We start from the raw sequence: 14,665 nt of genomic DNA on the forward strand, positions 1-14,665 counted from the left end.
GATAATCAGATGTAAAGAATATATATTCTGTGTGCTAAAACTGGGGAGTGTAAATATTATTTAGCAACCCTAAACTGTAGTGCAGATGTCACTCTACATATCAGTGTAATCTCTTAAAAGTCTGAATAGGACTTACATTTAATAGTATTTTAGCTGCTATTAAAATATTTATACCTTTTTCATTTTTATTCAAATAAATATTTATATATGAAGCAACTGTGTTGTATTTTCTCTTCACAGGTGACTATAATACTCCCTGAGGTCTTGAAAGATGAAGTCCTGGCCTGCAAATAATGTAGCTAACCTTCAAGCAGAAACATAATAAAAAAAAGTGTTCAATCCTAAAAATCAACCAAAAGATACAGTAACTGCAGCAGGGCATTGCAAGGACCTGTTGGCTCATGCCTATGCTGTGCTGACGAAGTCACTCGGAGGCCATAAGGTTCAGTAACCACTGGTGCAGTTTCTTTTAGGTTGTGCTCTCACCACCTTTTCACCATGTACAACTTGGGTTCTTGTGCCCACACACAGGAGGCAAGAGCTGTCACTTTGATTCCACTCCCTCACTCTCTTCTCTTTATTTTCTTCCTCTCAGTTTTTTATATAGCCCCAAGCTACTGGAGTGGGCTGATGACTCTCCTTCACCAATTAGGTACAGATTTTCTCTAACCAGCTTCAATTTGTTTCCCTTAATGGGACTTGATATCACAGAGGGCTGGCTCAGCAGTTCTTGTCTAGTACCCTCTCACAGTAACCCAGAGCACAAAAAGTGTTCTGTTTCCATAGGACTTATTGTGATACCTCCCAAAGGTACCCATGGTTGCGAAGCACCTCATTACTATCTTTCCTTAGCAGGAAGCCTTGGCTGTGCTATCCCAGCAACCGCTCCCTGATAACTTCAGCTATAAGCAAACAGGTATTTTCCTTTCTGCATACAAAGACCCTGTTCTCCCTCATGCAAATTAGTTCTAGGTACACTCCAATCTTCAAGTTTTCCAGCCTCTCACATGGAATGGACAGCCCCTCATCTCTAAACACTTCCAGAATCCACAGATTCACTATTCACAAAAGCATAGTACCTACCAACTTAGCAGCAGCGAACCCTCTGCCGATTTGCAGGGAGGCGGGGGAAGCCCCATGCAGCCGCTGGCAATAGGCCGGCTTGGGAAACCCAGCCACCAGCTTGCAAGCGGGGGCGGAGGAGAGGGAACAAGGTGTCCGGTGAGGGGGAGTCAGCAGGGAATGGAACGGCGAGTGGCAAACCCTCCGCCGCTTTGCAGGGAGGTGGGGAAACCACAGCCGCCAGCAACGGGCCAGCTGGGGAAATCGTGTTATTCCAGGGACGGTCATGCAATTCAAAAAACGTTCCCTATAAAAAAAATCGTGCTATTGCGAAAACTTGTTAAGCGGCCAAGTGTTAAATGAGGAATTACTCTAATCTGTTTGAAGGCGTGTTACCTCTTGGTGACCTGTCTTTAATTCTAAGGCTGTAGGAGCATAAATTCCAATATACATATAAATACACACACCGCTATATACACACTCATCTCTGCACATATATTTCACAAAGATTATAGCGACCAATGGGGGACAGTCTATTAGTAGAAACCTTGTGTGACACACTGTGGTGAACTAGAACATAAATAACAGGCCTAGAACCCTGTGCCCTCTCCCAGTTGGTGCTACAGGTCCATTGCTGATGATGGGTCGCCAGCGTTCTTGCACATAGCAGCTACTGATTTGAGATTTTTCTTGTAAGGGCTAAGTTTTTAAATTGAATTGTAAACTTGGTCACACATATTCTGCTTGTCCATATTTTTGCACAAGCAGAACCTGCACTAAGCAGGTAACTAAGTGTTACTATGTGGTGCTGGTAGGTAAAATAAGAAGTTCTGGTGCCCATTTGCAAATTTGGCCATAAAAGCTTAATAGAGATTTAACTCATCTTGGTTAGATTTTAAAAACAATAGCAGAAACGTGACAATGTAAAAACCAAAGCTAGCAGACAATTTGACTCTCAAAATGATATTTTAAGCATTTACTTCTATCCATGTGTTTCCATGCTTAACTGCCATTTTTAAAAACACTTAGTAAACTACAATGCCAAAAGCTTTAGAAATTGAGAATTTAGCTAAATGGAAGTGAAAAGGAACAATCACTGAGGGTGAGTAAGCACAAAAGGAATCATGCCATATTGATTTAAATTACTCCTCTCCCTTTCCCCCAGATGCAGCATTCTAGCCCTGTGTAGAAAATGTCAATTATACAAATGTTTAAAATCATTTTTTTTTGTTCCACACAAATGGCAATGCTGACTTGGCCTCAAACTAACTTTTATTATTGTCATGAGGCATGAGGTGAATTCAGCTGTCCAAGAGTAAAAACTGTAATTCACTATCACTTTGCCCTTCCGAATTATAACTTTCAATAAAACAACTGAGGTTATGTGTACCAGAAGACTCTACTAAGCTGCAATCTCTGTGGAAAGAGAACCATGATAGGACCACATGTGGGGCAGGGATGAAGCAAGCCACTCTGTGAAACCTCCAGAAATAACAGGAACATGGTGTTAACTCACTCCACATAATGTGATAATGGTAGGTTAAAGGAAGCAACTGGAATATATGGGAAGGCTAATATTATCCCCTTTGATTGATAGTGTCTGCTTGTTATTTGTTACTTAGATATACAGTCTGGAGATTGTGTTGGATCCCCATCTACTGTTGGACAATAACATTACTGCAAAGTCCAGGCATGCATTTTACTCATTTGCTTTCTCTTGGATACAGACCATGCTATGGTAATACATGTCCTGGTTGCCTCGTGCTCCCTATGAATTATTACTCTGCACTCTATGTGGTCTGCATCTTATCTGGAAAATTAAGCAGGTGCAGAATGCAGCAGCTCGTACATTAAGTGATAACTCTTCGAGACAGCATATATTATCAGTGCTCCATGACATATATTGGCTGTCAATTAGTTTCTGGGTAGAGTTTATGGTGTTTGTTTTACACATAAACATCTCAATTCTATAGGATATACCTACTTGAGAGACTACCTCTTCTTATGGCAATATGTCACAGCTGGATTCAATACAGGACTTCAAGCTTGATTTGTTTCATTATAAAAAGATGGGAGCTGCTGATAAAACATTGTCTGTGAGGGTTCCTTTCCCAAGGTCTGAAATTGCTCAAATTTGTTGCGAGGGCATACTACAAAGCCTGTTTGAATGGCAATTGGTGGAGGGCTGATGCAGATGAGAACAAGATTTGTTTGGTTGAAAAGCATGGTGCAGGTTTAACTATGTACTGGTCAAGGGTTTGAGAAAGAAGTGCTTCATGTTCTGGTGGAATTCTTCTTTGTGACTCCAATGTTCTTTATACTCTCATATTATATATATATATATATAGTTTTTTTCCTGAAGGATGACAGAATGTATCTAGCAAGTGACAGAATTAATATATAGTCACACACTTACATACACATGCTTTTGGTTGAGTTTCCCTTTTGCATGGAGTTAGCACAAAAACCAATTCTAAAGTTATTAAATAAAAAAAGGAGAGTTTGTAAACTCTACCTCCAGACTGAAGCCTCACCATGTTTTTCTTCTATATGCTTGCTAATATTAGGAATACAACCTTACAATGTCCACTTTCCACATGTGCACTCTTCTTCTCACTTAGAGCCATTTCACCCCCTATTTCATGACACATTCCTCTTCCTGATGCCAAATTCCAGCCAAGTGATGCTCAGGGTCCTCCAGGCAATTTCAGCCTCTACTTACCAAGACATTTGTCTCCACTCAAGCCATAAAACTTGTGGACACTAGTTCACTCCCACATCTATGAAATGACCACATCTTCAGGTCCTTCCTCACTTCCAAGAGGCATCCCATCAAAGATCTCACTGCTCTGGGAAAAACTTAGCCTCTGGTACTCACTTGCATTTCCATCTTCCTCTGCCGGTGCTCAGAGTGTAAGTGGAATGAGAACACTAGTGATCACTGAACATAAAAAGGAATGCTAGCTAGACCTTGAGGCAGCACTCCAAATGGGGGCATAACAAGTTGGTTGGGGGGAAGTCAAGAATGCATTCATTCACGCATGCCTGCTAGCCTCTGGCAGCAACAGTTGTTACGAGTTCACAGTACCTTTCACCAGCCTTTGTATACATCTATTACATTCTGCTCCCCTTCTGTTTCCTAAAGCATTCTGCTTACATGTGGCACTACGCAAGTGGTACACAGCACCTCTGCTTATCTACTAAAACTCTGCTCATATACCCAACATTCTTACAGAAGTGCAACCACTACTTGGCTCCTTGTACTTATTTGTGAGACACAATGTCTATATTTACCTAAAATTAACTGCCTTTGATTTTTAAAATTTACTGTGTCAGAATAATCTTTTTGAGTGTAACCTCGGAAACAAACACAGTCGCTCTCTATGAAATCCAGCTATTCTACAGGTAAAATACACAGTGGTAAAATTTACAATTAATCAGCAATGACAAAGAAGTCTTTAAATGTTTGTCTATGTTGCAATAGCTAACATTGCTGATGTTGTAAGGCTGGCTGATAGTTTGTCTTAGCTATTGGATGTTGAAAACACAAATGCTTATTTATGCATTTCTCTCCTAACTTCTGGTATTTTATAAAACAGTTATCAGAACAACAGTCAAACTGATTAAAGCAAGAAAGAAGATAACTTGGCATATTTCCCTGTGTACAATTATATAGAAATATGAATACATGGAAATTCCTACATGTGGAAAGTCTCTAACAATGAGAGGATTTATATAAATCACCATGGTTGGTGGTATAATCACTTGAGAGAATGAACCTGAAAAGCTTATTATACTGAATACCCAGATGGCAAACAACAGTTGTCGCTGTACTAAGAATTACATCTCTGTAATCAATAATAGGAAGGAACAGTTGGACAACTTGTTTCCTATTATGTTCATTTAGGCAATGCCTAGATCAATAAAGCACATTAAGCCTCATACCAACTGTAGATAATATATGTTCAACATGCCTATCATATGTCAGGGATGGATACTGCTGTACTCAAACATATAACCTACTCTAAACAAACATTAAATAGCAGAAATGGTTTAAATATCAGGTGGGCATAGGCAACTGGTATCTGTAAGGGGACAGATGTATGGAGGGCCACCTTTAGGAACAGGAAGGCAGTCTGAGGGAGCACTCCTTTTAGCAATCAAATTTTGGCAAGGGCATAGTGGGACAGTGCACCTCCTGGGTGTTACCATGAGTCACCTATGCAGGTGGATATTTTTATAATGGGAGTGGAGATGAAATTATTATTTTAGTTTAAATAGAGTTCAAAGGCAACTTCTTTTATAAAAAGTCAGCTGCTACCATAATTCAAGTTAGCTTTAGAATCTGTGAAGGATGGTCAATTCTTACAGGAAAAAGAAAAAGCATTAAAGCACAATATAACTGGCTTATATATTCACTAGATAATTTTGTGGCTATAGTAAGCTGTTCACAAACACTAAATATTGTTCTTACATGTCCCTCAGGCTAAAATAGCAATTATTTATAATAACTTTCAGTATATCTACTTTTGAAACTTTTCAGTAAACAATAAGTAAAGCCAATCAAACTAAGTTTCTGAATGGCTCGTTGAACTATCAAATGAATGTTTAAGTTTATGTTTAAACAAACTTAATAAAAAAATGCCCATAAAATATTATTTTAGAAACAAAACACTGCAATGGCACACTGACTCTCTTTCCAGCTTTCAGAGTGGCAGAATAAGAGTGAATGTGAAGTTCTTCCTCTATCAGAAAGGAAAATGGAAGTGACAGTGGAAAGCATTGCTTTTGGTTATTTAACTTTGCAGTTTGAAAGCCATCTCATGGGAAGCAACTCAACTCTCTTAGTAAGCTCTCATGAAGTATATCTATCTATTTTTCAAAAGGGCATGCGACATCAAACTGAGAAAACCTGTAGGCTGTTTTGTTCCTAGTTTTATTATTTATTACATACATATCTACAGTAAACTGCACAGAGTGTTCAGATAAGTAATTTGTATATACTGGAGATGAATTTCTGTACTTTTAAAGTTCATGAAATATGCTGAAAATTCATGTCTGTTAGCTACAAATACAGTATGAGCTGCAGCAGAGCAAGGTTCTTTATTCTACCATACCAATGTCTTTCAAAAACAATTTACAGGGAGCCCATGGTGCAATAGGTTAGGTCTGTCCTCAACACTATTTAATTTTTGGTCTTTGTTAAGACATACAGACACAGTGCCATTTAGTGCCAATTGCTATGGGTTTTTTTTAGCAGATGCTCACCTGTTCAAACCCATCCAAATTATTTCACGCTAATCACTGGATTGACATCGGGCACCAATACCTTACAGTACCTACCAGGGAGAGCCAGATTCAAATCATAAGGAGAGATTTTTTTTCTCAATATCCCAATTGGTTTACAATGAAGATGTTTAAACTATCTTTCTAAGACATTGAAATACAAACCATTTATTGGCAAAAAATCATTCTTATTTTCAGCAAAACAAAATAGCGGAGAATGAAACAATCCTACCTATTCCAATAAAGACTGCTGTGTAACCATCTTCCTTCAAGGTACTGAGTGTCATTCCTTCTATTCCAAGGCCTTTCCCACAAACTATCTAAAATAAAACATTACAAATATTTATTAAGTAATTTGAAATTGATCATTAAAATGGTTTAACGTCTATCATATTCCTCTTATTGGCATCTCAAAAAGTTTCATAATGATCTATCAAATATAAAAATATCTTTTCCAAGCTAGACTTACAGGGCCAAATACTTAGGTTTGAACAAACTAATTTTAGTGTATGACTCAACGTTAGGTATGGAGCATAAAAAAGGCATAAAGTCAACTTTGTATTTCCTGATAGTCGGGGTTACTTTGATTCCTGGAATAGCAGCAGTCAACAAACAAACAGAAAAAGAAAACAAAAAACTGTGTATGGAACACAGCAGCACAGCAAAACAGTAGTTTTAAATGGTTGTACACTTGAACCTCTTAAAACTGGCAACCCTGGGAAACAGAGTATGTTGGATAGAGGAATTTTTGCAGCTCATGGGAGAAAACTGGGTTGGGGTCTCAGAGAGAAGGAGGGTGCGTGAGGGGGATGGGAGTGTAGGATCTAAGCATGAGTGGGGTGGAGGTGGGTTCTTACCTGATGCCCCATTCGCAGGGGCTGACATGGATCTGCACCACCTGCCACTCCCAGGCACTGAACCCCCACCACTACTCTTCTCTGCGCTACCGTTACCCTGGCTTGGGGAAGTGGCAGCATGCAGAGCTGCTCCCTCCTCCCCTGCCAGGCTCTGAACCATGGGTGTCTCCAGATTAGGGACACCCAGAGTATAGAGATTCAGGTGTATTTGATACCGAGTTAGTAATAAAATACCCCACATGAAACTCAATATTTTAGAATGCTTATCTGGGAGCAAAGCACCAGTCTAGGGAATGTGTGGCAAACAAAACAATCATCCAGCCCATTAATCAGGAAAAAAGTGTTGGGGGTTACTGTGAAAAAAATCATCATGTCACCAGTCTATTGCACAGCAGTAAAATGGAGGCAAACAGGGCACTAGATTGATATTCTGACATGCTGTTAATTCTAACAAATAAGGCAATACTACAGGCAGTACTAGTCACTGTACCAAAGGAAAGGTAATAGAGCATCACTTGGTGTAGCAAAAGATCAGACAGCCCAGATTCTGCAACTGGACTTTACACCAACAAGCCCTGCTCTAGTCAATGGTGCTTTTTGTGGGCATAAGACTCAACTACAGGATCAGGACTTAAGACAATATTTTATTCCATGAATTTTTATTCTGTGGAAAGGTTAAGAGAACTGTACTCATTCATGAAAATAGACAAGAATTCAATGGAACCAAACAGAAATTTTCTAAATTAAAAAAAAAATGGGCTTACAGGTCAGATCAAAGGCCCAATATTATGTCTTCCAACAATGGCCAAAGCCAGGTCCCAGAGGGAATGAACAAAACAGGCAATCCCAGCTCATTCCCAGCTTCTGACAAACAGAGGCTAAGGGCCCCATCACTAACAATTCTGGCTAATAGCCATTGATAGACCAATGAATTTATCTAGCCCTTTTTTTGAACCCTGTTATAGTCTGGGCCTTCACAACATCCTCTGACAAAGAGTTCCTTAGGTTGATTCTATGTTGTGTGAAGAAATTCTTCCCTCTATTTATTTTAAATCTGCTGCCTATTAATTTACTTTGGTTACCCACAATTCTTAAGTGATGAGAAAGAGTAAATTACACTTCCTTGTTTACTTTCTCCACACCAATCATTATTTGATAGACCTCAATCATATTTCCCTTTAGTTATCTCTTTTCTAAGCTGAGACGTCCCAGTCTTTTTAATCTCTCCTTATATGGAAGTCATTTCATACTCCTAATAATTTTGTTGCCTTTTTCTGAACCTTTTCCAATTCCAACACTTTTTTTTTAGGGATCCCATCTGCACTCAGTGTTCAGGATGTGGGCTTACCAATGGATATACAGAGAGGCAATATGATATCTTCTGTTTCATTATCTATTGTTTTCTTCATGATTCCCAATATTCTGCTTGCAATTTTGACTGCCACTGCACATTGAATGGATGTTCTCAGAGAACTAGTCACAATGACACAAGATCTCTCTCAAGTGGAAACAGCTAATTTACAATCTCATCCTGTTAAATATGTATTTGGGATTGTTTTCATGTGTGCATTACTCTGTATTTATCACCATTCATAGAATCATAGAATAATAGGACTGGAAGGGACCTCAAGAGGTCATCGAGTCCAGCCCCCCGCCCTCAAGGCAGGACCACGCTCCGTCTACACCATCCCTGACAGATGTCTATCTAACCTGTTCTTAAATATCTCCAGAGAGAGAGATTCCACCACCTCCCTTGGCAATTTATTCCAATATTTGACCACCCTGACAGTTAGGAATTTTTTCCTAATGTCCAATCTAAACCTCCCCTGCTGCACTTTAAGCCCATTACTCCTTGTCCTGTCCTCAGAAACCAAGAGGAACAAATTTTCTCCTTCTTCCTTGTGACACCCTTTTAGATATTTGAAAACCGCTATCATGTCCCCCCTTAATCTTCTTTTTTCCAAACTAAACAAGCCCAGTTCATGAAGCCTGGCTTCATAGGTCATGTTCTCTAGACCTTTAATCATTCTTGTCGCTCTTCTCTGTACCCTTTCCAATTTCTCCACATCTTTCTTGAAATGTGGCACCCAGAACTGGACACAGTACTCCAGCTGAGGCCTAACTAGTGCAGAGTAGAGCGGCAGAATGACTTCACGAGTTTTGCTTACAACACACCTGTTGATACAACCTAAAATCATATTTGCTTTTTTTGCAACAGCATCACACTGTTGACTCATATTCAACTTGTGGTCCACTATGACCCCTAGATCCCTTTCCACCATGCTCCTTCCTAGACAGTCGCTTCCCATCTTGTATGTATGGAACTGATTGTTCCTTCCTAAGTGGAGCACTTTGCATTTCTCTTTATTAAACCTCATCCTGTTTACCTCTGACCATTTCTGTAACTTGCTAAGGTCATTTTGAATTATGTCCCTATCCTCCAAAGAAGTTGCAACCCCACCCAGTTTGAAATTCATTTTCCATTTTGTGACCCAACCACCTGGTTTTGTGCGATCCCTTGGTAGCTCTTCATAGTCTGCTTTACAGTTAACTATTTTGAGTAGGCTTAAATATTTTGCAAATTTTGCCATCTCAGGGTATGTCTACACTTGCACCCTAGTTCGAACTAGGGATGCAAATGCAGGTATTCAAAATAGTCAATGAAGTGGGGATTTAAATATCCCGTGCTTCATTAGCATGATCTCGCCGGCACGCTAGTTCGAATACAAAACTGTGGAGTAACATTAGTTTGAACCAAGGGGTTTGGTTCAAACTAACGCATCCCGGCGCATACTTCCTGGTTCGAATTAGCTGTGATTCAAACTAGCTAGTGTAGACATACCCTCACTGTTTACCCCTTTTTCAGATCATGTATGAATATGTTGAATAGGATGTTCCCAGCACAGACCCCTGGGGGACACCATTATTTACTTCTCTCCATTCTGAAAATTGACCATTTATTCCTATCTTTGTTTCCTATCTTTTAGCCAGTTAGGAATGGAATTAATAATTTGGGTTTGAGATTGCATTTGTTTAATCGTATTTCTTCTAAGTGATCAATAGTGCTCTGAGCCTCTCTTTTTATTGGCTGGAATGAATCAAAGTATGTAAAAAATAGGAATAAATGCAGACAAATTTATTTCACTGGTAGTAGGTTTGTGAAGAGTGATAACTAAACCAAAAAGCATTTAGGAAGCACTGCTACTTGGTAGGTCTCAATGAACTTTACAAAGGATTAGTATCGTGTTCCCCATTTTCCAACTGAGGAAACTGAGGCACAGACTGGGGAAATTATTTGTTCATGGTCACACATCAAGTCTTTAGCAAAATTATGATTAGCAACCAATCCTCCTGTTCCTGTGTGTGTCAAACTTAATTTCTTTATTCTCATACTTTCGCTCTGCTTTTCATGCCCTTCAGTGCAACAAAACTCGCATTGAATCTAATGGCTAGAGTCTCTCACTACTACTATATTGTTGTCATTTAATATTTAAATATTTCCAAGTGGCCTTTCATGGCTTAGCTCTCCAGGGTTAGTTTATCTACCAGAGCTGGGAGGCATACTCCTAGCCACAGTCTATAATCAATCTTAAAGTCCCTTTATGCCACTCCAGGCATTCACCTGATCATAAAGGCATTGAAAGAGGATAAGGATCTCACTCTAGATGTTGAGATTCCCAGATAAAAGATAAAAGAATGAGTAAGGTGTAGTCTCCCAATATATTTTCTGTGTAGTCTCCTAATATGCTCCATACAAATAACTTCTATTAAAATGAGCAGGAGTTAAACATGCTGAATGTTTGTTCTATACAGCAAGCACTAAATGAACACTAAAATAACATTCCCATTACCTAAAAATAATCAAGAAATATTGTTTGTGTAATAAAATGCACCCAATGCAAAACTATTGATTTACAAGAAGATGAATTATTGTTATTGTTTATAACAGATCATGTTACTATTTTGTTAATTTGATGCATGTAATAAGTAAAATAAACATCAATGTGAGATTGCATTACAAACCATTAAAAGAAAACTGGAGTGGAGAGAGAAGTGTCAAATAGGAATGTATTAAGTACTACCAAACATGCATGAAAACAACTTGATTAAAGAAATCAAATCATTGCAATAGCTACATTGAACCCCTAAAGCAATTTAGGAATTTGTTTCTTACAGACAATTAATCACATGCAGGCATGCCAGATGAGAACTATTGATTGCCCTTTTCCAAACTAGTGGCATTCAGACAGCAGACAGACAAATGCCCTGAGCAAGAGAAAGCATCTTCCTGCCTCTGCCTGGTATAGCTTTTAATTGTTCTGCACTAATGTGCACAACATTTTGCTGTTAATCTTTGACAGAGCTTTTGCTCCTTTTTCTTTGAGCTACACATAGGCGGATTGTAGTTTTCATTACCTTCACTCCAAGGTCCTTCATAAGCTCAACTTCAAAATTCACTGCTTCATATGGCAACCGGAATTGAGGGATTTCAGATGTACTAGAAAAAATAAAGGAGATTGTGAAATAATTGACAGCTATTAAAGAGCGAAATCCTTTCCATTTTTAAATATTAAAACACATACTGTGAAAATCTTGTGAATTTTGTGCCAGTACAAAGATGATTTGCAAGTATTTAACAGAACAGTGAAGAAACATGACTCGTCTAATGATGGAGATTCAGTACTGACAAACCAAAATAATCAACACAAAATAGGAAACAAAAAAAACTTCTTTATACTTTTTTCATAAGCGCTTTTACTTGTTAAGAAGAATTCTAAATGTTGTTTAACTTTGTTGAGTGCCACTTATTGCATCTCTCTGATAACCCAGGAACTAAAACCAGCTTGATAGAAAATCTAAAGTTTCACTGGAGCTTCTCAGAGAACCACAACTACATTCCTATTCCTTCTACGGTAACCACAACTAAAGAGAATTATTTTTGTTTTTTATAAAGGTAGAAAATATCAATGTCACAACAGATTGTACCCATCAATAGCTAATCCTTCTCTATATAATCACATTCTACATTGAATGTGCCTACTTAAAAAGAGAGAGAAATTTCTAGCCACAAAATGGTGAAGTTAGCCAATAATTAATAGTCAAACTTCCATTTCTTAAGTTGGATGTGTAAATTATGTTTGCTTCATGACATTTTCTAGTCAATGTTAGCCATACTTCACCGTCCTTTTATAGTCTACAAGTTCCCTTGCATTCTGCTTCAGTGTACAAGTCAGTAATTTGAAATAGGATCATATTCTGGACCCACATTTACTGTTTAAATTAATGTGTGTGCATATGGATGAAGTCTTCTCCAGCATCTCAATAACACAGATTTATTGCCCAGGGATATTAATATATAGGGCCAGATCCTCAGTAGTATAAATTCATATTGACTTTGATGGGACTACCCCAATTTAGATCAGCTAGCAATCTGGCCATTAAGACTAATGAAGGCCATCAGACATCCTGTTTTACTTCGTTTCACTCTATAAAGGCAAAATAACAAAACATACAGAAGCTTCTGGAAATCTAATTTCTTTGCCAAAATTACTGTAGCTATCATTTCCATAACAAAGTCCAGAGACAGAGAGATTTATAGTAGTTCCATTTTACATGTTATTATCGTGCATCCCAACACCTTTCCATTTAATCCTGAAACATTGGCAGAATTTATTTATTTTCAAGCTTGTCAACCACAAATATATAGCAAAAAAGTTAATTTTACTACTTTCTTGTATGATTTCAAATACTAACCATCTTCTATCCAGTATGTAACTAAAATCATTCTATACTTCAAACATAATGTATGCATCATGAGTGAGAGTGCAGCTTTCAAGTCACAGTAAGAAAAAAGTGGCCAAGACAAAGGATAATAAAAAAGATATTCAGTTAAGAAATCCATTAAAATAACAACATTTTATTTCTCAACCCATAAATATATTTTTGAAGGCCTTTCATTTTCTCAGGTATAAGATAGGCCCAGTATACCACTGGCAGTATTCAGTAGCTGTCCCTATTCTTAGAATGTTTTCCTTAATTCCTTTAGAAAGGGGCATGTGAACATGTGTAAGAAAGAGAGATCAATAATGTTACACTTTGATGTTAGAAATTGGAATCATTCACTGTCTTTCTCCAAGGTAAATATTCTTCAAACTAGCTATAGTTCTGATAGGCATGAAAAGAACAACATGTCAGAAAAAAAAGAACCTTGAAAAATACCTCTGCAACTATAAGACAATTAATTCCAAATACACAGCTAATTTGGCCTTTTTAGCCATTTTGAATTATTTACAAAGTTACTTAAAAAAATCAGGGGCAGCTGGTCACAGTTATGGATGACAGCTCTCAGTACAACTTCCCTTCTAAATCCATGTCAAAGCAAGAGCAAAAGTAGTTCTGTTTTTATTCCAGATATGGACCTCCCATTGAATGTCCATGGGTGTTTTGCACAAAGAATGAGAGTAAATCATGGCCATTATTTAGGGCTGCTTCTAATATTATGAATTTCCAGAATGGAAAATAGGAAAGATGATCACAAAACACATGTATATGGGGTGACCCTTGAAGTATGGCTTTTTGGAAGGGGCAATGTGACAATTAAATTGAAATTTAATTCAGTTAGAGATGTAGAAATAGGAACAAAGTTAAGTTCACATTGTTCGGATTAGGTATGCACTGATAAAAATTTCCTATAACGGAAGAAAGGATTCCTTTAAAAATATTCAAAGCTGCAGCATTGAAAATAAATTATGTGTGAATTGTAAAAAGGATAAAGTGATAATGTAGAAAACAGCCTTTTTTAAAGTAACTAAATTGACTTTCAATAAAATATTTTTGAAAACCACAACATGCTAGTTCATTAAGTGGGCAGATATGTTTTCCACAAAATCTGCAATCCCCTATGGCAACTGATGTTAGTAAAATGAGTGTATATTGTGAAGTGTCTATAACACAATCAGCTAAATTAACACTTTTGATAATTAGGAGTACAGTTTTGAACCTAAATGAAAATCATCAGTGCTATTTTTTTTAAAAAACATTGCTTAACTCTTTGCACCCTCCAGGAATTAAGTACTTGACACTGAGGATCAAATTAATTATTGGTGTCAACTCCATTGACTTCAGAGGTGTTGCACCAGGGACAGATTTGGTCTTCCTTTTTTACACTTCAGTGATTTTTTTAAAATGTGTGGTAGTTAATTTGTGTGTTGACATTACATTTACCCAGTGTTCAGATTCAAAAATATACTAACACACATTTAGAGGTGCCACCAGTCTTGAAATTACAATTACAGTCATGGTGGGAGAAATTCATCCGCAGGGAAGAGGACCTGTTACAATACTTTCTGGTGGTCATGGTGTTCCAGTGCTATGGAAAGATTTTAGAGCTGCCCTGAACCCTGACTCAACAAGTGGATTCTATCCTTTTGTACACTTACTTGCAAAAATCCCATTTATTC

General features: G+C 37.8%; 1 protein-coding gene across 5 annotated transcripts in view; it reads right to left on the bottom strand.

Annotated features, from left to right (window-relative positions):
- DPYD (dihydropyrimidine dehydrogenase) overlaps nt 1–14,665 on the bottom strand; it is a 675,852-nt gene that overhangs the window by 361,364 nt on the left and 299,823 nt on the right. For all 5 annotated transcript variants that reach the window (XM_075936591.2, XM_075936588.2, XM_075936587.2 and 2 more), the window contains 2 exons: nt 11,622–11,703; nt 6,581–6,668 (listed from right to left, as the gene is read on the bottom strand). In XM_075936591.2, coding sequence (XP_075792706.1) covers nt 6,581–6,668; nt 11,622–11,703 — 170 coding nt within the window. The remainder of the gene's footprint in view (nt 1–6,580; nt 6,669–11,621; nt 11,704–14,665) is intronic.

This window comes from Pelodiscus sinensis, chromosome 9, assembly GCF_052426305.1.
Source record: "Pelodiscus sinensis isolate ZL-2025 chromosome 9, ASM5242630v1, whole genome shotgun sequence".
NCBI classification, from domain to species: domain Eukaryota; kingdom Metazoa; phylum Chordata; order Testudines; family Trionychidae; genus Pelodiscus; species Pelodiscus sinensis.